This window comes from Microcaecilia unicolor, chromosome 5 (assembly GCF_901765095.1).
Source record: "Microcaecilia unicolor chromosome 5, aMicUni1.1, whole genome shotgun sequence".
NCBI lineage: Eukaryota > Metazoa > Chordata > Amphibia > Gymnophiona > Siphonopidae > Microcaecilia > Microcaecilia unicolor.
The window spans coordinates 93,457,122-93,482,201 of NC_044035.1; the positions used below are offsets into that span (position 1 = coordinate 93,457,122).

General features: G+C 44.8%; 1 protein-coding gene across 1 annotated transcript in view; it reads right to left on the bottom strand.

Annotated features, from left to right (window-relative positions):
- Positions 1 to 17,382: 17,382 nt before the first annotated feature.
- Positions 17,383 to 25,080, bottom strand: part of DNTTIP2 (deoxynucleotidyltransferase terminal interacting protein 2) — a 50,945-nt gene continuing 43,247 nt past the window's right edge. The window contains 2 exon segments of the mRNA XM_030203105.1: positions 17,383 to 19,086; positions 23,853 to 23,962. Coding sequence (XP_030058965.1) covers positions 18,993 to 19,086; positions 23,853 to 23,962 — 204 coding nt within the window. The 3' untranslated portion in view covers positions 17,383 to 18,992.

Below are 25,080 nucleotides of genomic sequence, written 5' to 3' on the forward strand. Positions count from 1 at the left end.
TAAGTATGTATGTGGTTTATGTTGATGCAGGGCAGTTGTTGGGCAGACTACTTAGAAATCCATCATCAAGTGCATTCTAAGGCATTATTTTGTAATATCCCAAGAAACACTACTCATACATAGTGCCCATCCATATTAGCTCTGGGCCCACCCAAAATGTCAGGTCTGGCTATGCCACTGGTAGGATATTAGTCACATCAGAGAGCAGGGTATCATCTAAGCACCAGTGTGGGGTAACATTCGGCGGTACCAGACAACGAAAACACAGGACAACCGGATTGTGATCTGACCATGTGCGGGGCACTATCCAGTGGTCTTGAATACACCTGAGAATCGAAGCAGCGCCTAATTCATCTCCATTTTAAAGTGACCCAACATCCTGTTCCTGGTTTTGCTGTTTAATTTGGTTTACTGAGGAATCGTCATTTACATTTGCTTCCACTTTTACTTTCAAATGCAAGCATCAGATGTAACTGAGTAAAAGTAGTAAAAATTAGTGAAATTAGTACTTCAGTAAACTTAACAAATGTTTCCTGTACTTCTTTACAAGAAACATTGACAAATCTTTTACTTAAGTACAGTAACTAGTTACTATACAACACTGCCATTCCCCCACCCCTCTTGCCCATTCACCCTTTTGCGTGTGTTCCCATGTGCACCCTCTGCATCTCCCAAGTGCCAACATTGATCTAAATTGCCCTGGTCTGCTTTATTTCCTATTATAGGGAATAAGGCTTTTTAGCTGCTACTGCAGGAAAAAAAAAAAAAGAGAGAGAATCCCAGAACTCAAGGTTAAGGGATTCCCTGTTCAAGCACCTCTAGAGAGCCCAGGATGGTGCAGGAGCCAGATCCCCAGGCCAAGACAGGTCTGAGGAGGGAGGGAGGTGTGCGCATGTCTGTCAAATGGCCAGGCATGCCAGCTGGCAGATGCTGCATGCACTGCAAGAGCCGGCAGCTGAGCACAGCTGCCAGCTTGGTCTGCCCGCAGTGATATGGGCCATTTCTGACTTCAGAACATAGTAACATAGTAGATGACGGCAGAAAAAGACCTGCACGGTCCATCCAGTCTGCCCAACAAGATAAACTCATATGTGCTACTTTTTGTGTATACCTTATTTTGATTTGTATTTGCCATTTTCAGGGCACAGACCGTAGAAGTTTTGCCCAGCACTAGCCCCACCTCCCAACCACCAGCCCCGCCTCCCACCATCGGCTCTGTCACCCAATCTCGGCTAAGCTTCTGAGGATCCATTCCTTCAGTCGGGAAAGGGGGGGGGGGGGGGGAGAAGCACCAAAATTGATGAGACCTCGCCCCATGCTGCGGGCAGGAATGGTGGTCATTTTGTCTTCTGCTCCTTCCTCTTCTACTTCTCCTGCTACTGCTTTTTGGTTCCAGAACTTAGTACAGTTGGTCCTGCAGCAGTTGCAGTCAGACAAGGGGCTTCCCTCTACTGAAGGGGTCACTGGAAGCCCCGGTTTAATGCTAAAAGATATAGGACCAAGGTGAGGATGTGGTGGTGCTGCTCCCCTTGGAGGAGTCAGGGGAGGGCTCAGAGGTTCTCTTGGCATCTCAGTCCCCTGCGGACTCAGACTTGGAGGTCCCCCCCACCTCAGGAAGATGAGGAAGAGTGGTCCCATGTGCTCCGTCTCTCTGGCAAGAGGAGCTGCCTTACTTAATTGATGAGGTTACTAGGGTCCTCTCCATGCTCAAGACTTTGGCGGTGGACCCTGTAGAGGGGGATTCACTGCTGGAGGGCCTTGTGGAACCCCTAAAGCATTTGCTTCTGCACTAGGCATTTATCTGCATAATTCTGGCAGAATGAGAAAACCCTGATGGGCCCCTTTGGGGCATCAGGTCTCTTGATCCCCTATATACCTTTGTTCAAAGAGATCAACAGGTACTATGCTGGAAGCCCTCGTTACGGTGGTCACGACCTCTGTGCTGGTTCAGAGGGTTTTGGCATTTATAGAGCTCCATAACAAGAAGGTGGAGCAGCAGCTCTGCCTGGAACTTTTCTGTGGGGGCTTCCAGCATCTAGGCCATTTGTGGTGGTTATGCAGCAAGGGCTATGCTGCAGTGGTTGCAGTAGCTCCTGGAGTCCCTAGAGGTGGCTCGCTTGAAATCTGAGACAGCTTGTTTGGCATTGTCCTTTGGTTTATTTATTTATTGCATTTGTATCCCACATTTTCCCACCTATTTGCAGGCTCAATGTGGTTTACATTATGCTGTAATGGTGATCGCCATTTCCGGAATGAGAAATACAAAGTGGTATTGCATTAAAGTTTATAAGTGACAGAGTAAATTAAGCAGTCTAGTTCTGGTATAAGTTTCGTTGTCTGGTATTTAGGATGGATCATTGGGGTATGCCTTTTTGAACAGGTTGGTTTTTAGTGATTTTCGGAAGTTTGTTAGGTCGTGTATTGTTTTATGACATTTGGTAGTGCATTCCATAGTTGTGTGCTTATGTAAGAGAAGCTGGATGCATATGTCAATTTATTTTTTTTATTTTTTATTTTTTTTTTATTAATTTCCAATAACATAACATAACATATACAAGAAATCTTGTTTCAGAAAATCAGACAGAAAAATTAAACGGATTTACATCATCCCTTAGATACATTATTTAAGAAAACATTAATGTCTTTTTTATATCACAAAAAAGAGGGGGGCATTACTAAAGTATATGGGGAATACATCAAGCAAAAATAACCGAAGAACAGGCTTCGCACGCAATATCTATCCTATAATATTCAGATTGAACCAATTGCTAGAGCGTGGACATTTATACCTTTCTTGAATCAATGAACACTCTTAACTGTTCCGGCTGGAAAAATATATATTTTAACCCTTCATATTTCACTACACATTTACTTGGATAGTTCAAAAAGAAAGAGGCTCCAAGCTCCTGGGTCTCTTTTTTCATACTCAAAAACATTTTCCTAATCTCTTGTGTTTGTTTTGTAATGTCCTGAAATATACGTATTGTTTTACCATAGAATAAATCATTCATTTTCCGAAAATACAATCTTTTTATAGCTTCAACATCTTGCTGAAATACAAGCTGCACCATTAAAGTCATTCTTTCTGAGTGTTCTGATAATGTCACTTCCAGCAATTCGGATAGATTTAAAGTTGTTCTTCCCACCTCATTTATAGGTTTACCAGTTGTAGACACACCTTCAGGAAAACTTTTATTCCTTATATAATATATTTTATTAACTGGAGGCAAAGATTCTGAAGAATATTTCAATATTTCAATTAGATATTTTTTAAAGGCGTCCAGAGCTGATATCCCTATCTCTCTTGGAAAATTTAGTATTCGCAGGTTTAATCTTCGATTGTAGTTTTCGATTTGGTCAATTTTTCTAGATATAATAATTTTGTCTTTTATCATTTCTGAGGAGAGATCTTGTAACTTTTTTATATCTTGATTAGTCTTTGTTATTTGAGTAGTAAACTCTGTTTTTATACCAGTCAGAGATTCAGAAAAAGTGTTAATTGTACTTACTAACGATGAAAGTTCCTTAGTAGATTTTTCCACACTCACAGCCAGTTGTTGGAGAACAACCCATATGTTCTCCAGTGATACCGTCCCAGGAGCAGAATCTAATTGCTTCCAATTCATGCTTAGGCCCGCAGGCCCTTGCAAACAATCTGGCTTAGCCATTCCAGCAACCTCAATTTGGGGCTCAATAACGGCAACCTCTTCGGTCCCGGTAGAACCTCTCTGGAGTTGGCGTCCTTCTGGGTGAGGCGGAGGTTCAAGCGCTGGAGGAGAAAGTGTGACTTCAAGGCCCAAGTCCTCCAGAGTTTCCCCTATCTGGTGGACAGCGGGCTCACTCACGGCGTGTAGGAGAGAAGTTTGCGAGGTGAACTGATCGATCAACAGCTGACGTGGGGATGAGGTCCGGGGTGCTGAGGTTACATTCCGGACCTTGCCCTTCCGTTTAGTGTGTGGCATAATTCAGAGGAATTCGTTTTACAGCGCGTCGATCCCAGAGGAGTTCAGAGCTCGCTCACCTGCGTGCCGCCATCTTGGAACGCCCCTCTCCGCATATGTCAATTTATATTTTAGTCCTTTGCAGCTGGGTAATGGAGATTCAGAAATGTGAGTGCTGACCTTTTTGTGTTCCTGGTTGGTAAGTCTATGAGATCTGACATGTAGACCGGGGCTTTGCCATGAATGATTTTATGAACCAGGGTGCAAATTTTGAACGCAATACGTTCTTTAAGTGGGAGCCAGTGTAGTTTTTCTCTTAGAGGTTTGGCACTTTCGTATTTTGTTTTTCCAAATCTGAGTCTGGCTTCTGTGTTTTGGGCAGTTTGGAGTTTCTCAGTGATTTGTTCTTTGCATCCGGCATAGATGGCATTACATAAGTACATAAGTACATAAGTAGTGCCATACTGGGAAAGACCAAAGGTCCATCTAGCCCAGCATCCTGTCACCGACAGTGGCCAATCCAGGTCAAGGGCACCTGGCACGCTCCCCAAACGTAAAAACATTCCAGACAAGTTGTACCTAAAAATGAGGAATTTTTCCAGTCCATTTAATAGCGGTCTATGGACTTGTCCTTTAGGAATCTATCTAACCCCTTTTTAAACTCCGTCAAGCTAACCGCCCGTACCACGTTCTCCGGCAATGAATTCCAGAGTCTAATTACACGTTGGGTGAAGAAAAATTTTCTCCGATTCGTTTTAAATTTACCACACTGTAGCTTCAACTCATGCCCTCTAGTCCTAGTATTTTTGGATAGCGTGAACAGTCGCTTCACATCCACCCGATCCATTCCACTCATTATTTTATACACTTCTATCATATCTCCCCTCAGCCGTCTCTTCTCCAAGCTGAAAAGCCCTAGCCTTCTCAGCCTCTCTTCATAGGAAAGTCGTCCCATCCCCACTATCATTTTCGTCGCCCTTCGCTGTACCTTTTCCAATTCTACTATATCTTTTTTGAGATACGGAGACCAGTACTGAACACAATACTCCAGGTGCGGTCGCACCATGGAGCGATACAACGGCATTATAACATCCGCACACCTGGACTCCATACCCTTCTTAATAACACCCAACATTCTATTCGCTTTCCTAGCCGCAGCAGCACACTGAGCAGAAGGTTTCAGCGTATCATCGACGACGACACCCAGATCCCTTTCTTGATCCGTAACTCCTAACGCGGAACCTTGCAAGACGTAGCTATAATTCGGGTTCCTCTTACCCACATGCATCACTTTGCACTTGTCAACATTGAACTTCATCTGCCACTTGCACGCCCATTCTCCCAGTCTCGCAAGGTCCTCCTGTAATCGTTCACATTCCTCCTGCGACTTGACGACCCTGAATAATTTTGTGTCATCGGCGAATTTAATTACCTCACTAGTTATTCCCATCTCTAGGTCATTTATAAATACATTAAAAAGCAACGGACCCAGCACAGACCCCTGCGGGACCCCACTAACTACCCTCCTCCACTGAGAATACTGGCCACGCAATCCTACTCTCTGCTTCCTATCTTTCAACCAGTTCTTAATCCATAATAATACCCTACCTCCGATTCCATGACTCTGCAATTTCTTCAGGAGTCTTTCGTGCGGCACTTTGTCAAACGCCTTCTGAAAATCCAGATATACAATATCAACCGGCTCCCCATTGTCCACATGTTTGCTTACCCCCTCAAAAAAATGCATTAGATTGGTGAGGCAAGACTTCCCTTCACTAAATCCGTGCTGACTTTGTCTCATCAGTCCATGTTTTTGTATATGCTCTGCAATTTTATTCTTAATAATAGCCTCCACCATAATAGCCTCCACCATCTTGCAGTAATCTAGGTGGCTTAGCACCATTGATTGTACCAGGCTGTGGAATATTTCACTTGTGAAGAAAGGTTTTACTCTTTTGAGTTTCCACATTGAATGGAACATTTCTTTGATGTATTTTTCGTGTGGCTTTCTAGTATGAGATTTCGGTCAATTGTAACTCCAAGAATTTTCAGGCTATCTGAAACAGGGAGGGTGTAGTCTGGGGTGGTTATAGTGTGGGTTTGTTCATGTTATATTGTGATGATAGGATGAGACATTGTGTTTTTTTCTGCGTTGAGTTTTAATTGAAATGCATTCGCCCATGAATTCATGATTTGGAGGCTGTGTTTGGTTTCATTTGTGATTTCTGTTAGATCATGTTTGAACGGGATGTAGATCGTGACATCGTCTGCAAGGATTAAGGCTTTGGTTGGATAGCGATTTGGCTAGAGGTGTCATCATTAGGTTGAAAAGGGTCAGTGAAAGCGGTGATCTGGTACTCCACATTCTGGTTTCCATGGTGATGATGTATTCGAATTTGATATTACTTGGTATGTTCTTGTGGTTAAGAAGCCTTTGATCCAATTAAGTACGTTTCCTCCAATCCTGAAGTATTCTAGTATGTTTAATAGTATTTTATGGTTTACCATGTCGAATGCGCTGGACATGTCGAATTGTAGGGGAAGTACACTATTGCCAGTTGCAATTGCTTGTTTGAATTTGGTTAGGAGAGTGATTCAGGGGCGTAGCCAGACAACAGATTTTGGGTGGGCCTAGGCAAGAATTGGGTGGGCACCAAGTGTTCTGCCCCCCCCCCCCCCCCACCATAAAAAAAATATCTCAGCTGGTGGGAAAACGCTTCTTTCCACCTTGGCAGCAGGCATGCACTGAAAACTGAGAATGCGCAGGTGCCGGTGTCATGGAGAGTAGCGTTTTCGTTACCATCAGGGGAAAATTTTCAGCTGGCGGAGTTTGGGATTCCCACCAGTTACCACTAAACATGTGCTACTGTTGGGTGGGCCTGAGCCATAAATGGGTGGGCCCTGGCCCACCCAAGCCCACCTGCAGCTACGCCACTGGAGTGATTAGTACTGTTTCGGTGCTGTGGTTGGATTGAAATTCTGATAGTGATTCATGTAGTATTGAGAATTTGGTTAGGTAGTCGGTAAGCTGCTTGGTTACCATACTTTCCATTAGTTTGACTGCCAGAGGGATGGATGCTACCGGGTGGTAGTTGGCTATGTCATTTGCTTTTTTCTTTGAATCTTTAGGTATTGGGGGGAGTAGTATGTTTCCTTTATCCTTAGGGAAGAGTCCATGTTGTAACATGTAGTTTAGGTATGACGTGAGGTCTGCTATGAAGCGTCGAGGGGTGGATTTTATTAGGTTGTTGGGACATATGACAAGTTTGCAGTGGGATTTGGCGAACCTGTTGATCGCTTGGGTGACGGTTACATTGGTGAGTAGAGCAAAGTTTGTCCAGATTCGGTCTGCTGGATATTCATCGGGGATTGGGTCCAGACAGTCAATGACTTTTTTGTGGTCGGTGGTATTAAGTGGTAATGTGATTCATAGCGTTATAATTTTCTCATTGAAGTATTTAGCAAGGTTGTCTGCTGATGGGATGTCTGTGTTGGTTGTGGTAACCGGTGTGGTATCTAGTAGTTTGTTCACGAGTTGGAAAAGTTTATGCGTGTCTTTGTAGTCTGGTCCTATTTTGGTTTTGTAGCATGACCTTTTTGGTTTGTCTTATTGTATATTTGTATTTTCTTTGCATTTGTTTCCATGAGTTAAGTGTGTATTCATCTTTTATTTTATTCCTTGCTCGTTCAAGTCTCCTAACTTGTGTTTTTAATTTTTTCAGTTCTTCATTAAACCAAGGTATCGAGTTCTGTCTTCATGAGGTTCTTGTGTGTAGTGGTGCTATTTTGTCTAATATACTTCTGCATCTGTTGTCCCAATCTAGGAAATAGTGTTTCGAGTCCGTTTGTGCTATCCATTCGTTCTTGTAGATCTGTTGCCAGAATGTTACAGGGTCAATTTGGCCTCTCGTGGTGTAGGTTGTGCGTTCTTGATTGTGGTGTGAGCCTGTTTTTCACCATTGTAGGGAAAGGTTTAATTTGTGGTGGTTTGACCATAGTATGTCTGTCTATTTTGTATCTGTTAGTATTAGGTTTAAGTCTGAGGACAGTTTGTGTGTGATGAGGTCGAGTGTGTGTCTTTTGACATTGGTTGCTTGCATATTTGGCCAGTTGAGGTCCCATAATTGGAGGAAATCCTTGCATTCATGTGCATTGGTTGAGTTAGGGTCTTCTAGGTGTAGGTTTATGTCCTCTATTATAAGTAGATTGGAGTTAGATACACAGGTATTCGATATGAAATCCATGAAGTGTGGTTGGCTTTCATGCCAGTTACCTGGTGGTCTCTAAAACAAGACAACGTTTAGGTGGTCAAGCAAGGTTGTATGGTGGATTCTGAGGCGATTTCAAGTTGGGGTGTTATGGACTCGGCTGTTGTTGTTACGGTGAAGTGGGATCTATGGATTAGTGCTATGTCTCCTCCTCTTTTTTTCTTTTCTTTTCTTGTCCAGTGAGTGATTTTGTAGCCTGGAGGGCATAGATCTAAAATTATGGGGTCCTTATGATCGTGGATCTAGGTTTCACTGATGAATAGTAGGCTGAAGTTGTCTGCCGTGATCCGGTCTGTTATTATTGTTGTTTTGTTTACTACTGATCTGGCGTTTATGTATCCCACTTGAATTGTTTGATATGGGTCAGATAGGCTTACTGCTCTATGGTCACTTCAGTTGTTGGTCATAGATGGTTATGGCTCTGCCACTGGGTGGCAGATTCAGCTTCCAAAAAGCGGTTGAGTCAGCTGCCCTTTAGGAGGTGCTTGCTCTTTGGGTGAAGACCTGGAAGTGGTGAAGAACATGGGGGAGGTGTGCCCTCATTGGCTACCAGAGCTGAGACAAAAGGGCACACAGTAGTCCTTGGCAGAGCACCCTTAGGGTGCTTTCGGGGGGGGGGGGGGGAATTTTAGATCTGCTTGGTGCTCTTCAGCTATAGGAAGAAGCCAAGGCAGATCCTTCAAGTAGGGCTCCTTTTGTGGTCCCAAGAGAAACATTGCCACAAGTTCTTCAGGGGGAACAGCGGCAACCCATTCAGCCCAATGAGAGTGTGCTAGACCCCTCATGGATTCAGGTGAGAGACAGTCTGTCTCTCTTCCTGGATGAGTGGGCCCGTATCACCTCAGATCTGTGGGTCCTGGAGATGATCAGGCAGGGGAACTCTCTAGAGTTCATCTGTCCAGTGCCTGATGCCTCAGATCTGAAGCAGCAGGCCATGGATTCTACCCTGCATCTGTGCATTCTCAGAGAAGTGGAACCCATGCCTCTGGCAGAGCACTATGTGGTCAATGCTTGCCTAGGAGTCCAGCACTTACATGGAGACTCTGCACTCGGTCATTGTGTCAGTGCAGCTGGAGGAGTTTCTGACTTCCCTGGACTTCAGAGAGGCTTATCTCCATATTCCCACTGTGATTCACCACAGGAGATATTTGCGCGTTTGTGTGCTGGGGCAGCATTTTCATTTTTAGGTCTTGCCTTTTGGCCCAGTTATGATGCTGCACACGTTCTTCAAGGTCAAGGTGGTAGTGGCTGTACATATTTGATGCCAAGGAATTCAGGTCCACCCTTTTCTGGATGACTGGCTGATTAAAGCTGATTCAGTGAAGGAGGCCAGTCAGGCCACTGCTCAGGTCTCTCTCTCTTGGAAGCTCTGGGCTAAGTAATGAATCCGCCCAAGAGCTACCTCACTCCATCTCAAGTTCTGGAGTACCTGGGAGTCCGTTTTGACATGAGCTAGGGAATGGTTTTGCTTCTGGAGGAGTGGGAGAAGCTAAGGGTGCAGGGGCACCTGCTGGGTGAATTTCAGCAGCCTACAGTCTGGGACTATCTGCAGCTTTTGGGCTCCATGGGCGCAACTCTGGAGGTAGTGCCGTGGGTGAGGGCTTATATGTGCCCTCTAGAGTGAACCCTGTTGTCTTAGTGGGCTATGAGAGAGCTTTCAGTGACTGGTGCTTGAAATACTGAAACACAGCACAGTGCAGGTAACCACACAGTAGAAGCAGAGGTAAAAATTCACTATGAATTACTACCATGAGACGAAAAAACAAGCAGAAGTTTACTGCAGTGGCGTAGCTATGGGTGGGCACAGGCCCACCTATTTGTGACTCAGGCCTATCCAGTAGCAGCAGCACCACATTGCTCTCTCCCATCTTTCTTCTGCGGCAAGCAGGCATCTGTCTCTGAACCCCATCCTTCCCTGGTGTACCATACAGGCATCTTTGGTGCCTGCAGCAATTCATTTTCGCTGCTTGCACCAGCCCCACAGGCTTCCATCCGCTGCATCCTGTCAGACAGGCAATGACATCAGTGAGGGAGGACAGGGTTCAGAAACAAACACAGATGCTGGGACGCCGCGGAGAAGTCTGGTTTACTGCCTCAACATGGAGGGTTCATGCCCTCTACACACTGGATCTAAGACCTAGGTACAGCTACCGTGTGTGTGGAAGGGCCCATCTAAAATAGAGTCCAGCTACGCCTCTGGTTTACTGCCTCAACAAGGAGGGTTCATGCCCTCTACACACTGGATCTAAGACCTAGGTACAGCTACCATCTCTCTAATTCTCCTCAAGACAGCAATTGGAGGCAGGGAGAGGGAAATTCTGCTCCTCCCAACTTTCCCTGAGGCAAGCAGTAACTACAAAACTCCAAAAGCCGTTCTGAGCAAAACACAAGTGTTCACAAGGGCTAATAACAGAGGATTGCAGCAATGAAAAGATCTGATTCATATACATAGCTTAATAAATATACAAACATATAATCTGTCACACACAGACAGCACAAGCTGCCCCATGCAATGAGGGCAAAACAATAGCATTCATTTTTGAGTGCTGTTTGGTATAAATTCTGGATTTTATTTCATTAACGTATGTGGGTTGTCTTTAGTTCCAGTGGGATGAAGAAAAAGTTCATCATGGCCTCTATATGCAGCTAGTATGTTACACCTTTAGCTGTAGTACCTGCATTATTGCTATCAATATGATTAGCTTTCATGCTTAAACTAAAAGATAGACATGTTGTTATCAATATTCAGCCCATAGTGAGCAGTTTATAAGCCCCTTCCAGCCATGGGCTGACAACTCCAGATATTCAAAGCTGAGGCAGGTGTGGCTCTTGGCTCCGAGTATCTAGGTATGTCCGCCAACCTGGAAATTAACTAGTCACTGGTTGATACTCAGACCAGTGCCCGGTGCAGTCGATGACTAAAGTTAGGACAGTAGTTTTGCTGTCCTAACTTTATGTGGTTGCTTAAGTGGTTACCGGACAGAAAATTGCTTCTCTAACCAGTTAATTTGATGCTTTGCTCTAGCTCCACCCTAAACCTCTCTGGTTAGTGGACATGTTCAGCGGTACTAACTAGTTAAGTGCCACTGAATATTGGCTGCTGGCTCACTCATCAGGGTTTAATCAGGTAGGAGCCTCTCCTGCCTGGTTAAACCCTTTTGAATATTGACCCCCTTATCTTGGTGTGAATATTTCCTTTTTTTTCCTCCTCCTGTTATACTATTAACAAATACAACTGACCTTGAAATAAACCAAAATCCCTTGTGATCACTAGGTACTTGTGACATGAATTATCCACTGTTGAAAACAGGATGCTGGGCTTGTCCCAATATGGCAATTCTTATGTACTTATCCCCACTCACCTTACTGAAGTTTGGTACAGATGAAGCCATTACGTATGGGTTATGTCCATCAACCAGCAGGGGAGATAGAGAGCACTCAAACTTTCACAGTGCCCTCTTAGCTAGCTAGCTCCACTGCCTCTTCAGTATTTGAAGCTTCCAAAGCAGTATGGCAAACCGCAATGGGAATCACAAGAGCTTTCCTCACAGCGAACGATGGCCCATCACAAGGGCATGAACTCATAAAGGAGGGAATGCACATCCTCCTGGAGGGAATAAACTCATCCTCCTTATTGTATAAGTGGAGGGGAACACACGCGCCTCCTGGAGGGAATCACACATCCTCCCAACACACTGGAGGGAATGAACTCATCCTCCTATTTATAGAACTAGAGGGGAACACACGCGCCTCCTGGAGAGAATCAACACATCCTCCAAAAAAAACATGCTGGAGGGAATGAACACATCCTCCTAAATTTAAACTGAACATGAATCCTGAAGATTGTTTTCCAACTTTCTCCCAAGGAAGGAACTTCAGGAAATTAGAACAGAACCTGAAAAACAGATTCACAGCATACAGACAATCATACAGGGAGGGCTCATGGCTTCATCTGCTATGACTAAAGGAAAGAAAATTACCAAGGTAAGAACCTAATTTTCCCTTCCTTGTCATCAAGCAGATGAAGCCATTACATATGGGATGTAACAAAGCAATCCCTAGATAGGGTGGGAACAAGCCACACCACGCGCTAGCACTTGTGCACCAAAACGCGCATCCCTCCTGGCAGCCACATCCAGCCTGTAATGTCGGGCAAAGGAGAGCTTAGAAGTCCATGTTGCTGCACTGCATATCTCTTGAAGAGAGAGTGCTCCAGTTTCAGCCCAAGAGGAAGAAATCGCTCTAGTAGAATGTGGCTTAAAGGCTACAGGCGGAACCCTGCCGGCCAGCAGATAAGCTGAAAAGATAGTTTCTTTGAGCCAGCGGGCAATAGTGGCTTTAGACGTTGGAGACCCTCTCCGAGAACCGGATAGCAAAACAAACAGATGATCAGAAGTCCTGAAAGAGTTAGTAACTCGCAGATACTGCAGCAGAGTCCTGCGCACATCCAAAAGGTGCAGCTGCCCAAAAGATTCTGGAAACTCTTCCTCTGAAAAAGAGGGCAAGAAAATAGGCTGGTTTAAGTGAAAGGCTGAAACCACCTTAGGCATAAAGGAAGGCACGGTCCGAACCGTGACTCCGGACTCTGAAAATTGCAGAAATGGGTCTCTACAGGACAGCGCCTGGAGCTCTGACACCCGTCTCGCCGAGGTAATGGCCACCAGAAAAACGGCCTTCAGTGTCAAGTCTTTCTCCGATGCTCGCCGAAGCGGCTCAAAAGGAGATGCCTGCAGGGTTTTCAAAACTAGCCCCAGGTTCCAAGCTGGACAGGGTGCTCGCACTGGAGGTCGGAGCCGAAGCACCCCCTAAGAAACCGTGCCACATCTGGGTGAGCAGCCAAAGACACGCCTTCCACCATACCACGAAGGGAGGCCAACGCTGCCACCTGCACCCGCAGGGAATTATAGGCCAAGCCTTTTTGTACACCTTCCTGCAAAAAGTCCAGAATCGGCGAGACAGGAGCCCGCATTGGAACAATGGCTCTGGAAGCACACCAAGACTCAAACAGGCACCAAATCCTGGCATAAGCCACGGAAGTGGACCGCTTGCGGGCTTGCAGGAGAGTGGAAATAACTTTATTGGAATAACCTTTATCCCTCAATTGCGCCCTCTCAATAGCCATGCCGTAAGACCAAAGCGGCCGGCGTCTTCCATGGCTACCGGTCCCTGAGTCAACAGGTTCGGTACCAGAGGTAATGGCAGAGGAGCCTCCAGGAGCATCTGTCGGAGGTCTGCATACCAAGGTCTCCTTGGCCAATCCGGGGCGATGAGGACCACTTCTCCTGGGTGCAGCCGAATCCGCAAGAGCAGGCGCCCTATTCAAGGGCCATGGGGGAAACACATAAAGTAGACCCGGAGGCCAGGGTTGAGCCAAGGCATCCAACCCCGCCGAGCGAGGATCTCTCCGCCTGCTGAAGAAGCAGGTATTGGCACTTGTCGCCATTAGATCCATCACGGGCTTGCCCCATTTGGCACAGATCTGCAGGAATACTTCATCTGCCAGATTCCATTCTGCTGGATCGATCTGATGCCTGCTCAGATAATCGGCCTGCACATTGCTCTGACCTGCAATATGAGCTGCCGACAGACACTGAAGATGCAGCTTGGCCCAGTGGCAAATCAGTTCGGCCTGCGCGGCTAGTGCTCTGCACCTTGTTCCGCCTTGTCGATTTATATAGGCCACCGTTGTCGTGTTGTCCGACATCACTCTGACAGCCAATCCTTCCAGGGTCACTTGAAAGGCCAAAAGCGCCTGAAACACCGCTTTCAACTCTAGGCGGTTGATGGACCACTCCGACTCCTCGGGTGTCCATAGACCCTGGGCATGCTTCCCCTTGCAGTGTGCGCCCCAGCCCTTCAGGCTGGCATCTGTTACCACTAGGCACCAAACGGGGAGCGTCAGCGGCATTCCTCGCCGCAGCATGCTGTCCGAGAGCCACCACTCCATGCTGAGACGGGCCGCAGGGAGACAAGTAAGTCTGCATTGGTAATCCTGAGAAATAGGAGACCATCTCCGGAGTAGGGAATACTGTAGAGGTCTCAGGTGCGCTCTCGCTCAGAGTACCACTTCCATCGTGGCTGTCATCGATCCCAGCAGCTGGACAACGTCCCAAGCTCGTGGGCGGGGCATCCTCAGGAGCAGACGGACCCGATTCTGAAGCTTGCACCGCCTTGGCTCGGGTAGGAACACATAGCCCAAGACTGTGTCGAACCTGGCCCCCAAAAACTCTAGAGATTGTGAAGGGGACAGGTGACTTTTGGCCATATTGACGACCCTGCCTAGAGATTGAAGTACTGAGACCACTCTGGCTGTAGCTTGTAAGCTCTCTGTTGCAGAGTCTGCTCTGATGAGCCAGTCGTCTAGGTACGGGTGAACCCTGATACCTTCTCGCCTGAGAAAAGCAGCTACCACCACCATTACCTTCGAAAAGGTTCGGGGAGCTGTGGCGAGGCCAAAAGGCAAGGCCCTGAACTGGAAATGTTTTCCCAACACCGCAAACCTCAGAAACTTCTGGTGCGGGGGCCAAATCGGTATGTGCAAGTAAGCTTCTTTCAGGTCTAGAGACGTGAGAAACTCTCCTGGCTGAACCGCCGCAATGACGGAGCGCAGGGATTCCATATGGAAATGCCGCACTCTCAGGGACTTGTTCACTTCATTTAAGTCCAGAATAGGGCGAAAGGACCCACCTTTTCGCGGCACCACAAAGTAGATGGAGTATCGGCCGCAGCCTTGCTCGGCGGGAGGCACCGGGGTCACTGTCCCTAACTGAATCAGACCTTGTAAAGTCTCCTCCACCGCCGCCCGTTTGACGGCAGAACCGCATCGGGACTCCACAAACACGTCTCTTACTGGGGCGTTGAATTCTATTCTGTATCTATCTCTGATCAGGTCCAGAACCCACTGATCTGAGGAAATCTTGGCACACTCCTCGACAAAGAGGGAAAGCCGTCCTCCGATGACAGGCATCGAGGAGAGGGCCGGCGCACCATCATTGAGAGGGGCCCCTGAACTCCTGGTCTTGAGCCACCGGCTGCGGAACGCTTGTCCGAGCGAAAGGAGTTCCTCTGCTGACCACGGGCACGTGAAGTGAACCCAGCAGAACACCCCGGGCGGTACCTTCTAGCTTCACGGAAGCGAGGTCTGTACGAGGAGTGGACCGCCTAGCCCTTAGAGGAAGGCCTCTGCCTATCTTCGGGCAAGCGCTGGGGTTTTGGATCACCCAGGCCTTTCACAATTTTCTCTAACTCCTCACCAAATAGGAGAAGTCCTTGAAAAGGCAACTTCACCAACCTTTGCTTAGAGGCCATGTCCGCTGCCCAGTGTCGTAGCCACAGACGACGGCGAGCCGCCACTGCTACTGCCATTTGTTTAGCCGAAGCTCTGACAAGGTCATAAAGGGCATCAGCCAGAAAGGACAAGGCCACCTCCATCCACGGAGCCACATCCAAGAAGGGCTCCGCTCCATCTCCGGGCTGAGCCACTGCCTGTTGCAGCCAAGCTAGGCAGGCTCTCACAGCATAACAGCTGCATGCAGACGCCCGAACAGTGAGACCTGCAATTTCAAAGGACCGTTTCAACGCTGTTTCCAGCCTACGGTCTTGAACATCCTTCAGGGCAACACCTCCTTCAACAGGGAGGGTAGTTCTCTTTGTCACCGCAGTGACTAGGGAATCCACTGTAGGCATTTGAAAACGAGCCATATGTCCCTCACGCAGAGGGTATAACTGCCCCATAGCCCTGGAAACTCTCAAAGGTCCCTCGGGATCAGCCCACTGAGCCGAAACAAGCTCTAGGATGGAGTCATGCAAAGGGAAGGCCCGAGCAGCTTTCTTGGTACTAGCCATCCTGGGATTACCCGAGGAGGCCATGCCACTGTCAGGATCTTCAATCGAGAGGGCATGCAGGGTATCTGAAATAAGCGCTGGCAGCTCATCACGGTGGAAAATCCTCACCGCGGAGGGATCATCCAGATCCTGTGGTAAATCCGCACCTGACTCTGGTTCCTCAGACCAAGAACGTCTGTCAGAGTTCTCCGAATCCTCACACCCTGACCACGGGGGGGAAAAAGGTGCACCACAATCTGAAGGGGAATTAACCCTTCTGCGCTTATCTTTAGGCCAAGCATCCGGGAAAAAAGCCTCACTGGGCAATCCCAGGCCAGAATCCATCGGGGGGGGGGGGGGGGGGGCAATCAGAGGAGCCTCAGGCGACCCTTGAGGAAGAGCTCTTTTCATCATGTATGCTTTATGCAGCAAAAGCACAAAATCCGGGGAGAAAATCTCACCCTGGGCACCCAAATCCTGTCCGGTGCTAGCCACTCCTGAAATAACCTCATCTCGAGGTGCCCCACCCGGCTCAGGTCTCTCCGTGTCCACGGAGGCCGCGCCATGCGGTGTAAGCAAAATGGCGCCCGCTGCCAGCTCAGAGCGGGAAGAAACATCGCTCGCCATGCTCGGGCCGGCTCCTACGCCAATACAGCACGATTTACAGAGCCCTGCTGCTGATTTGCGCTTGCCACAAGTGGAACAGCGCTTTACATTGTCCGCAGCCATCGCCGAAAAACGGCGGTAAAATCCAAAAATTGCGGTTTCGCGCCAAAAGCGGGCCCACCCCCCAGGAGTTGGAAAACACTCTTACCTCAAAGGATCTAGTGTACAACTACGATCCTGCTGAAAATCAGGTCAAAAACCTCTGTTCCAGCGTCTCTGCATTTAAAAACGCGACGTGACTTTTTTTTTTTTTTTTTAAGCTGTGAGGAAAGCAGAGGTATTAAAGACTCCAGAGGCTCAGATGAGTGGGAAAGGCAGGGAAAGGGCGAACCTATATGCCTGCATCCACTGTTGGTGGGTAAGGACAGGGAAAGCAAGGCAATATGCCCATATCCACAGAGGTATGGGTAAGGCAGGGAAAGGGCTAACCTATGTGCCTTTAAAGTGAAGCTGCTACAGCCTCCAACACCCCGGTTAACAACTGGCAAGCCAGGAACCACCTCCCGACAGATTTTTCTGGAGCTCAAACAAGCTGCAGCCACCCTGCTAAGGGAGATAGAGAATACTGAAGAGGCAGTGGAGCTAGATGGCCAAGAGGGCACTGTGAAAGTTTGAGTGCTCTCTATCTCCCCTGCTGGTTGATGGACATAACCCATACGTAATGGCTTCATCTGCTTGATGACAAGGAAAAATATACTTCACTAACTAAAAACAGTCAAAAGAAGAACAAATGGCTGCCAGGTGACTAAAGGGTGCTGGGAAAGAGGCTATTAAAACCAAAAATGTAAAACAAGACCTAACTTTTTCAACTATATTAAGGGTGAGCAAGAGACTAGGTTTAGCCAATAGATGAGTAAGAGGTAAAAGGGGCATTCAGTGAGAATAACTCATCATCTAAAAACAATTTTTGCATCAAATGAGATAGACATTTCAGTACACTACTGTATTTTCTTGAATACCAATTTATTTTAACTTCTGAAAAGCCATATATCAAGTACAAAAATTAAAATGTGATATTATTGGCGATTTATATTTTTTATATTAAGCACATTAAACATCACTTATTTTATCTGTTGCGCATCAAGTGCACATATAACAATTTTACTTTCAGGTAACAAATTATGTATTTAGATTTCAGCGAAGTCTCTGACACACTTCCCCACAGGCGAGATAAATAAACTGAGTACCCTTGGTATACGCCCTAAAGTGACTAACAGGGTTAGAAAGTGAGCGAGGGAGAGGTGACACAGGGTAGTCGTAAATGGAGCTCACTTTGAGGATAAGGGCATTATCAGTGTTTAGTTGTTCCCCTGGCTCTAACATTTTTGTAAGCAATATTGTGGAAGGGCTATTGAGTTAGGTTGTCTTGATGCAGATGATACCAAAATCTGCAATAGGGTAGATACTCTGGAAAGTGTGGATAACATGAGGAGAGATCTAGTGAAGTTTGAAGAATGGTCTAGAATTTGGCAGCTGAGATTTAATGGTAAGAAAAACAATGTAGGGTGATGTATTTGGGCTTCATAAACTCAAGGGAGTGGACCATTTATAGGGGTTGAAGTATTTCTGTGCATGAAAGAAGAGCTGGACCTCAGGGTGATGATCTTAAGGTGTTTAGCCAATAAACATCTACTTAATTTGTTTGCATTAAGGGCATTTTATGGGGTTTTATTAGTTAAAACCTAAAAACAGAAGTTCTCAATATAGAAACAGAGAAAAATGAACAGTAAAGTCATACACTCTGTCCAGTCTGCCCATTCACACTGTAAATATAAATGTTATAGCCAAATTAAGCAAATCTTGGTGAGATCTGTTCCCTTTGTTGCTCAGTTTTCTTGAACAAAATTAGGATATACATGAATATATGCCACCAGTACATTTATTTATGCACATTTTGATTGCTGTACAATTAAAAAATACAGCATATCCCAAAATGAAATTAATTTTTGTAGGAAAACCATGCCTTATGGCACGCAAAGCCAGTGAACGTGTACAGATGTATCCCTGTACAAGTCTAAGAATGGGGAAAAGGAAACAGTTGAGCACTGCACATTCTGGAATGTTTATATGCGTGAATTTCAGCTAATCAATGAGGTCCAAATCATTCACATGCACAATGAATTTATACATGATTGTTTAGCTCTTCCTTTGCTTCTGAAACATGCATATTCTTTTCCATACTGATAGGCCTTGCAGGAAGAAACTAAAATGCTGCAATCTAGGGTTAACTTGAACACAATAAGGCGACTTCTCCTTTAAGGAAATGTTCCGTGTTGTTCATGTTCACAGAGCCTTATGTGTGAAATTTCTTTTTTTTGCGATTCTTTTTGCCAGCTGCAAGAGCAGTCTTTTCTGTCATGATCTGCTGGTACTTCTTTTTGTTGTATCTAGGGCAAACAAAAAAAAGAAAAATAATAAAAATAGGGCTTACTAAAATGTGCAGCACAAAAATTTGAAATGTGAAATGCAGAAAAGTGCCTTACAAAAAAGAAGCCAAGAACAGCTGTGCCAAATGTAATTAGCCTCAACTGTTCTGAATATCAAACAAGATAGCAAGTGAAACGGGTTATATTTTTTTCTGCTGCTATAATAGCTCTTCATACATCAAATACTTCAAATTAGTTAAGATAACCAAATTATTTTTTGCTAGGCTAGAAAATAAAATTATTCCTACCTAAAATACTGTTTCACCAGTTTCCTGTGCCTATATAATTTTTAGTTACAGCTACTCTGCTCTGGATGTGAATTCTACTTGAAACTTACAGAATGTGTGAAAGTGATAATATGGTGAAATTTGTTCTTACCTGCTAACTTCTTTCCTTGAGTACTGCTACACCAGTCCAGATGCATGGGTTATCCTCCCCAACCAGTAGTACACTGACATTTCAGCAAAATATCACCAGTATAAGGGGTGGTGTAGCCCAAGGAGGTTTGATGAACAGTTGACAGCTTGGCCCATTATCTGGCCTGAAGCCAGTAGGCAGAGCTTGTGGCCTATTGTTTTGAGTGTACCAAGACAGCAGCAGCTACAATGGTGAGAATTAAAACCTCTTTGGGTGGACCTGCTATAGCTTTGTGTAATCATGCTCTCTCCTGTTCATCAAACCTCCTTGGTGCAGCCCTAGCACTTGCCAGTATACTATTGCCAAATCAGAATTGAAACACTTGTACAACCTTATAAATCAATCTTCAGGCTCCCAGCTCCCTTAGGGCTAGAAAACTCTTACCCCAGAACCACCACCAGAATAAGCTTGAGAGTTCTCAGTCAGCAGATAAAACAGAGAAATATCTCCAGTCACAGTCTTCCCAAGCAGGCCCTGGACTGGTCTAGCAGGATTCAAGGAAAAGAAATGAGTAAGTTACAACAAAGTTCATCGTCCTTATCTTCTTGCTAGACCAATCTAATCAAATTACATGTCTCAAACAGCTTCAAGGCCCTGGGTGGGAGGAATACTAGGATCCCCTAGGCACCGATTCCTTACACCATCATTCCCCTCATCCCCCAATTCAACTTGTGATATCTAAGTCAAGGGAATGGGGGAAAGGAGATGCCGTCCATGCCAGTGTCAGCCCGGAGTAAGGCCAAACAAATGAACCCTTCATCTCAACCCATAAAGAGAGGGCCCCTGGCTTCACTAGGTCTCAAGAGCACTGAACACCAGCCCTGTCCCTATGCTGACTGCTAAGCACAGCAAAAGCACAAAACAAATGGACCACCAATAGAAAGGGAACTACCTTCTTGAGGTACCTGAGTAACCTCCAAACAAAACCTAATCAAGCCCTAAGGGCAAAGTCATTCTGTAAAAGCATGATTTACCATCTTAAACAAGGCCAGATGTGTCTACAACCTCATGGATGCTGCTGCCAGGACCAAAAGATCTGGCTCACAGAAATACTTCTGCATTCATGATTAGCTCCTAAAGGCCACCCCCAGGAGCCTCTCAAGAAGCAGCTCATGGTGAACTCATGCTAGTGCACCAGCCTGAACAAGAACCAGGAGAGCTGTACAGTGGTAGGACCAAAAAGACTAACCTTACAAAGAAAATGGACTACTACAATGAACTTTGGACTCTGATCCAAGGAGGCAAAAAGCACGACATACAACTGCTGCCTGGTGCTATCAGAAACCAGACAAGGGATTATCCAGGCTACCAGCAGGGAAGTGGATTCCTGGCCACCATGATTCTCCTAGGATATCCAGCCCTCTGGATCCTTTTTCTTTTCCCTTGGATGAGCAACTTACCAGATCTGTAGCTACATATGGAGCTGATAAGACAACCACTCACAAGAGACGCCCTATCTGAACCTTAGAAAAGCCACAGATATCACACATTACATTTCAGGGTTCCAAAAGGGACCCTGAACACATGGCCAAGAACATGAATGGTGCCATCCATGTATGCTACTGCTAGGACAATGAGGGGAACTCCATCTCAGACCAAAGATGACACACATACCAGAGGACCTGAGGACTACTAATTCCCTCAGCCTGTTCCCATCAATGAGTAATGTTGCTTTGCCTGCTGTCAGCTAGACTATCTACTCTCAAGCTAGAGGCTTGAGAGCAGATAGTCTACAAGAGAGCTACATGGCAGACTCAGGCCCTGAACTATGCTCTGGACCTGTTGGGTTTCCAGCAGGAACACTATCATCATAACAGCTGCCCCAGGGCACAAATCTCCTCCTAGCCTATCAGGCTTAACTTTACAGAGCAACATAACCATGAGTTGTTCCCTGCCAGAGAGAACTGAAAGCCACCTCCTCAGACTCCTCCCTGCTGCTTTACAGAAAGCATGAAATAACCTTGAGACACAGGGCTAATGAAGGTCACTAGAACTCAAAACATGGACTATTCTCAAACAAGCATGGAAGCAGATATTCTGGCATTGAAAGTGAGGATTTGGGCCCCTGATACCTAAAGCTACAATACCATCAGCACTAGGTACGATTCAACAGTATTCCAGAATATTTGACAGTGTAGGAGAACCCCACCTGCCGCCAAACTCCTCTGTGCTGACTTCCCCTAAATAGGTAGATATCCGAATGTACTAGCCCATGACTAACAGTTAAATGAGGTCCCAGTAGCCAAAGGGATAGGGAGAACCTAAATCTAACCATGATAAATCATGAATGCAGAATCCGTGCCATATCTGATAGAAAACCCTGGAGAGAAAGACCCTTTTAAAACTATGCAGGGAACCACTTAAGAAGATGCCTGCCACCCATGCAGGGAACAACTTAAGAAGACACCTGTCACCCAGAAATGTAGAACCCTCCACAGAATACCATTTCCCCATTTAAGAGCCACCTTACTATAACTAAGGGTCCATAGGAAAAGCATAAACTGTTTGGCTCAATTCACCACAAGTGGTTCTCAACCGAGTAACACACTTAGCCACTCAGATTTCTTGGATTTGAATTGCCATTCCTTTACTTTCCTTTGTTGTTGTTTTTTTTTTTTTAAACAACATACACCGCCTTGTAATGCCTTTCAGGAATGGTGGTATATCAAATTTAATAAACCATACTCACAATAAATATGCATAAGATAGATTCGCATACAATGGAAGTAGTGCATGCCAACTTATTTCATGCATATTCATTGTGGACATTCTGAAAACCTAACTAGTTGGGTGTGTCCTGAGGACTAAGTTGAGAACTCCTGCTGTAGAGCAATAGATTGGCGGCTGAGATCAGGCATGATAACCCATATACATATAGGCACCAGCTTTCTCATTAGCAAAACTAATCTGTCGTCCCACCTGGATGGATCCTCAGAAGCTTAGCCGAGATTGGGAGGCGGGGCTGATGTTTGGGAGGCGGGGCTAGTGCTTACAATCAAAACAATCAAAGTGGTTTACACGTTCTGTTACTTATTTTGTACCTGGGGCAATGAAGGGTTAAGTGACTTGCAATGGAAATAGTTATTTTGCCATCTGTGTCAACTCACTAAATAAATATAAATTCAGTGGCTACTCTGGATCTGTTACTGAAGGACATCTGTAAATATGTAGTGCAGAATTTTGAGGAACATTACCATAAAAAACGGTTGATAGCCACTAAACCAACCAATTTAACCTCCGGATTAACTGAACTATATCAGATTAATCTCTAATATTAGATTGTGCAAGAGGAACAAATGGCCATATAAACAGAAAGAAGTTCAAATATAGATTCCCAAAGGACACAATGGGTTTAGCCGGTGGATGATGAAAAATAATTGCCCCTTTTGGGTAACATATCTATTATAGGTCCTTCAAAATGAGAACTAATCAAAAATTCTTTTCTGCTGCATAATCCATATGTCTATGATTTTAACAACTGTCTCTCCCTTATCAGCAGCTTTAATAACTAAACTATCCATTTAACTTCACTGAAAGTCTGCACTGGCAATCATTCATTTACTTTAACTTCCCTTAATGGAGGAAAACACTGTCCTATGTTTTATCATAACTGTAGTTTTTTTGCATCAAGCTCACATCATTCTTCTCTGATAACGTTGTAATCTCTCATTATTTTACAGTGCATCAGAAATGGAAAAAAACAAAACAAAACAACCAGAAAAGAAAGTTTTGTTTTGATACAAGCTAATTAAAATTGAAACCTCTTTATTCTGGGCATGTAACGGGCATCTGCTATTACTGAGGTTACCTGTATTCTAACTGGCAATTTTTTTTATTATACAGTAGAATATCAGCCTCTCACTAACAAATTGAGAAGCAATGTTTCACGTATTTCCTTAAATTGGCATATACCTAATGGCAGAAAAGATTGGTGTTTCATTAGCAGAGAAGCAAGTAAGCTACACTTTGCCAAATACGCAGCTGAACTATTTAAATATTCACAAAAGGTAAAGAGATCAGCTGCAACAGTTTACAAGCAATAACTATTAAAATATATTTCAGCTCATTCCAGACTGCTCTAATGTCTTAAGAGAAGAAATGCATTTTAATTAAGATTATCAGACACTGCGCCTATACCAAGTATATATATCAACCTGTCCTCACTGTAGGTCTCATCAGCAAGGTGGAATTTTAACCAGTAACATTTGAAACAGAACAAAAAAGTGTTCTCAGATCCCAAAAGCATATTATTATTATGCACAGCATTACTGATGTTCAACAGCAAAATACAAACATTCATTTCTACATACCTTCTAAACTCTGAATCTGCAAGTAATTCCTCCACAATTGTTCTCTTCCTTTGCTTCTTAGGGATTCGAGAATGATAGAAATCTATTGGGTTATCCACTACAGTTCCAACCTAAGAACACCATTATACAAATAAATAAATTATAAGTGAGTTTAGTATTATTAAAGATATATAACCTACCAGGTACTAAAAATTATCAAAGCAGTGCACAATTTAAAAACCCTTTCAGCTAACCCACCCCACCTTCAACAAATCTAAAACACAGTCCCCTAAACATACAAAATATAATAAAACCTACAATGCCCACCCCTTATCCTTAACCATATTTCCACCTCTATCTCTAAAATAAACAAACCCCCCCCAAAAAAAAAAAAAAAGAAAAAAACAACTCCAAAAAACAATGCATGTCCCCATTACTTATCTCCTTTTATCCTTGAAGCAGAACAGTCAGTATTCCTTCTACATCCACCATTCAGAGATAATGGTTTATGACTTACTGTATTGGGAACAGGCAAGTTTTTGCTGCCTTCCTAAACTTCCCATATTGACTCAACACACAGAGATCTGGCGGTAGCTTGTCCCACAGCATAGAAGCCATTACTGAAAAAGCTCTAGCTCTTAACTTAGCAGCATTCACTTGGGGGTATGTTTACTAAGGTGCATTAGCGTTTTTAACATGCCTGTAAATTTAAGGCGCGTTAAACGCTAACGCGTGTATACATTTCTATGGGAGCATTAGCATTTAATGCGCGTAAATCATTTACTCTCATTAAAAATGCTAACGCGCCCATAGCGCCGCTTAGTAAACATAGGTGTTAATGTACAGTGGGCACAACTAGAAACCTACTCTTAGATCTAAGAATATGATCAGGATGATAACAAGTCAGTTTCTGCATCAGATAAAGTGACTCTTTCTTTTTGTAACTCTTGAAATGTCAAGCGTATCTTAAATTGTACTCGTAAGTTCACTGGGAGCCAATGTAATTCTTACAACAGAGGCCTAGCTGAAATTCAATGAGAATACTCAAAAATCAAATGAGCAGCTCCATTTTGAGCTACTTGAAACTGCAGAACAGCTGTCCAGGAAGCCCCAAAATATAAATACAAATAATCTAGAACAGGGAAAATGAACAGTTAAACAACCAATCCAAACAAATGTGTTAGAAACGGCTTCAGCTTCTGCAGTATTTAGAGAAAGAAGAGGTTATATACAGTTTTATCAAATCTTG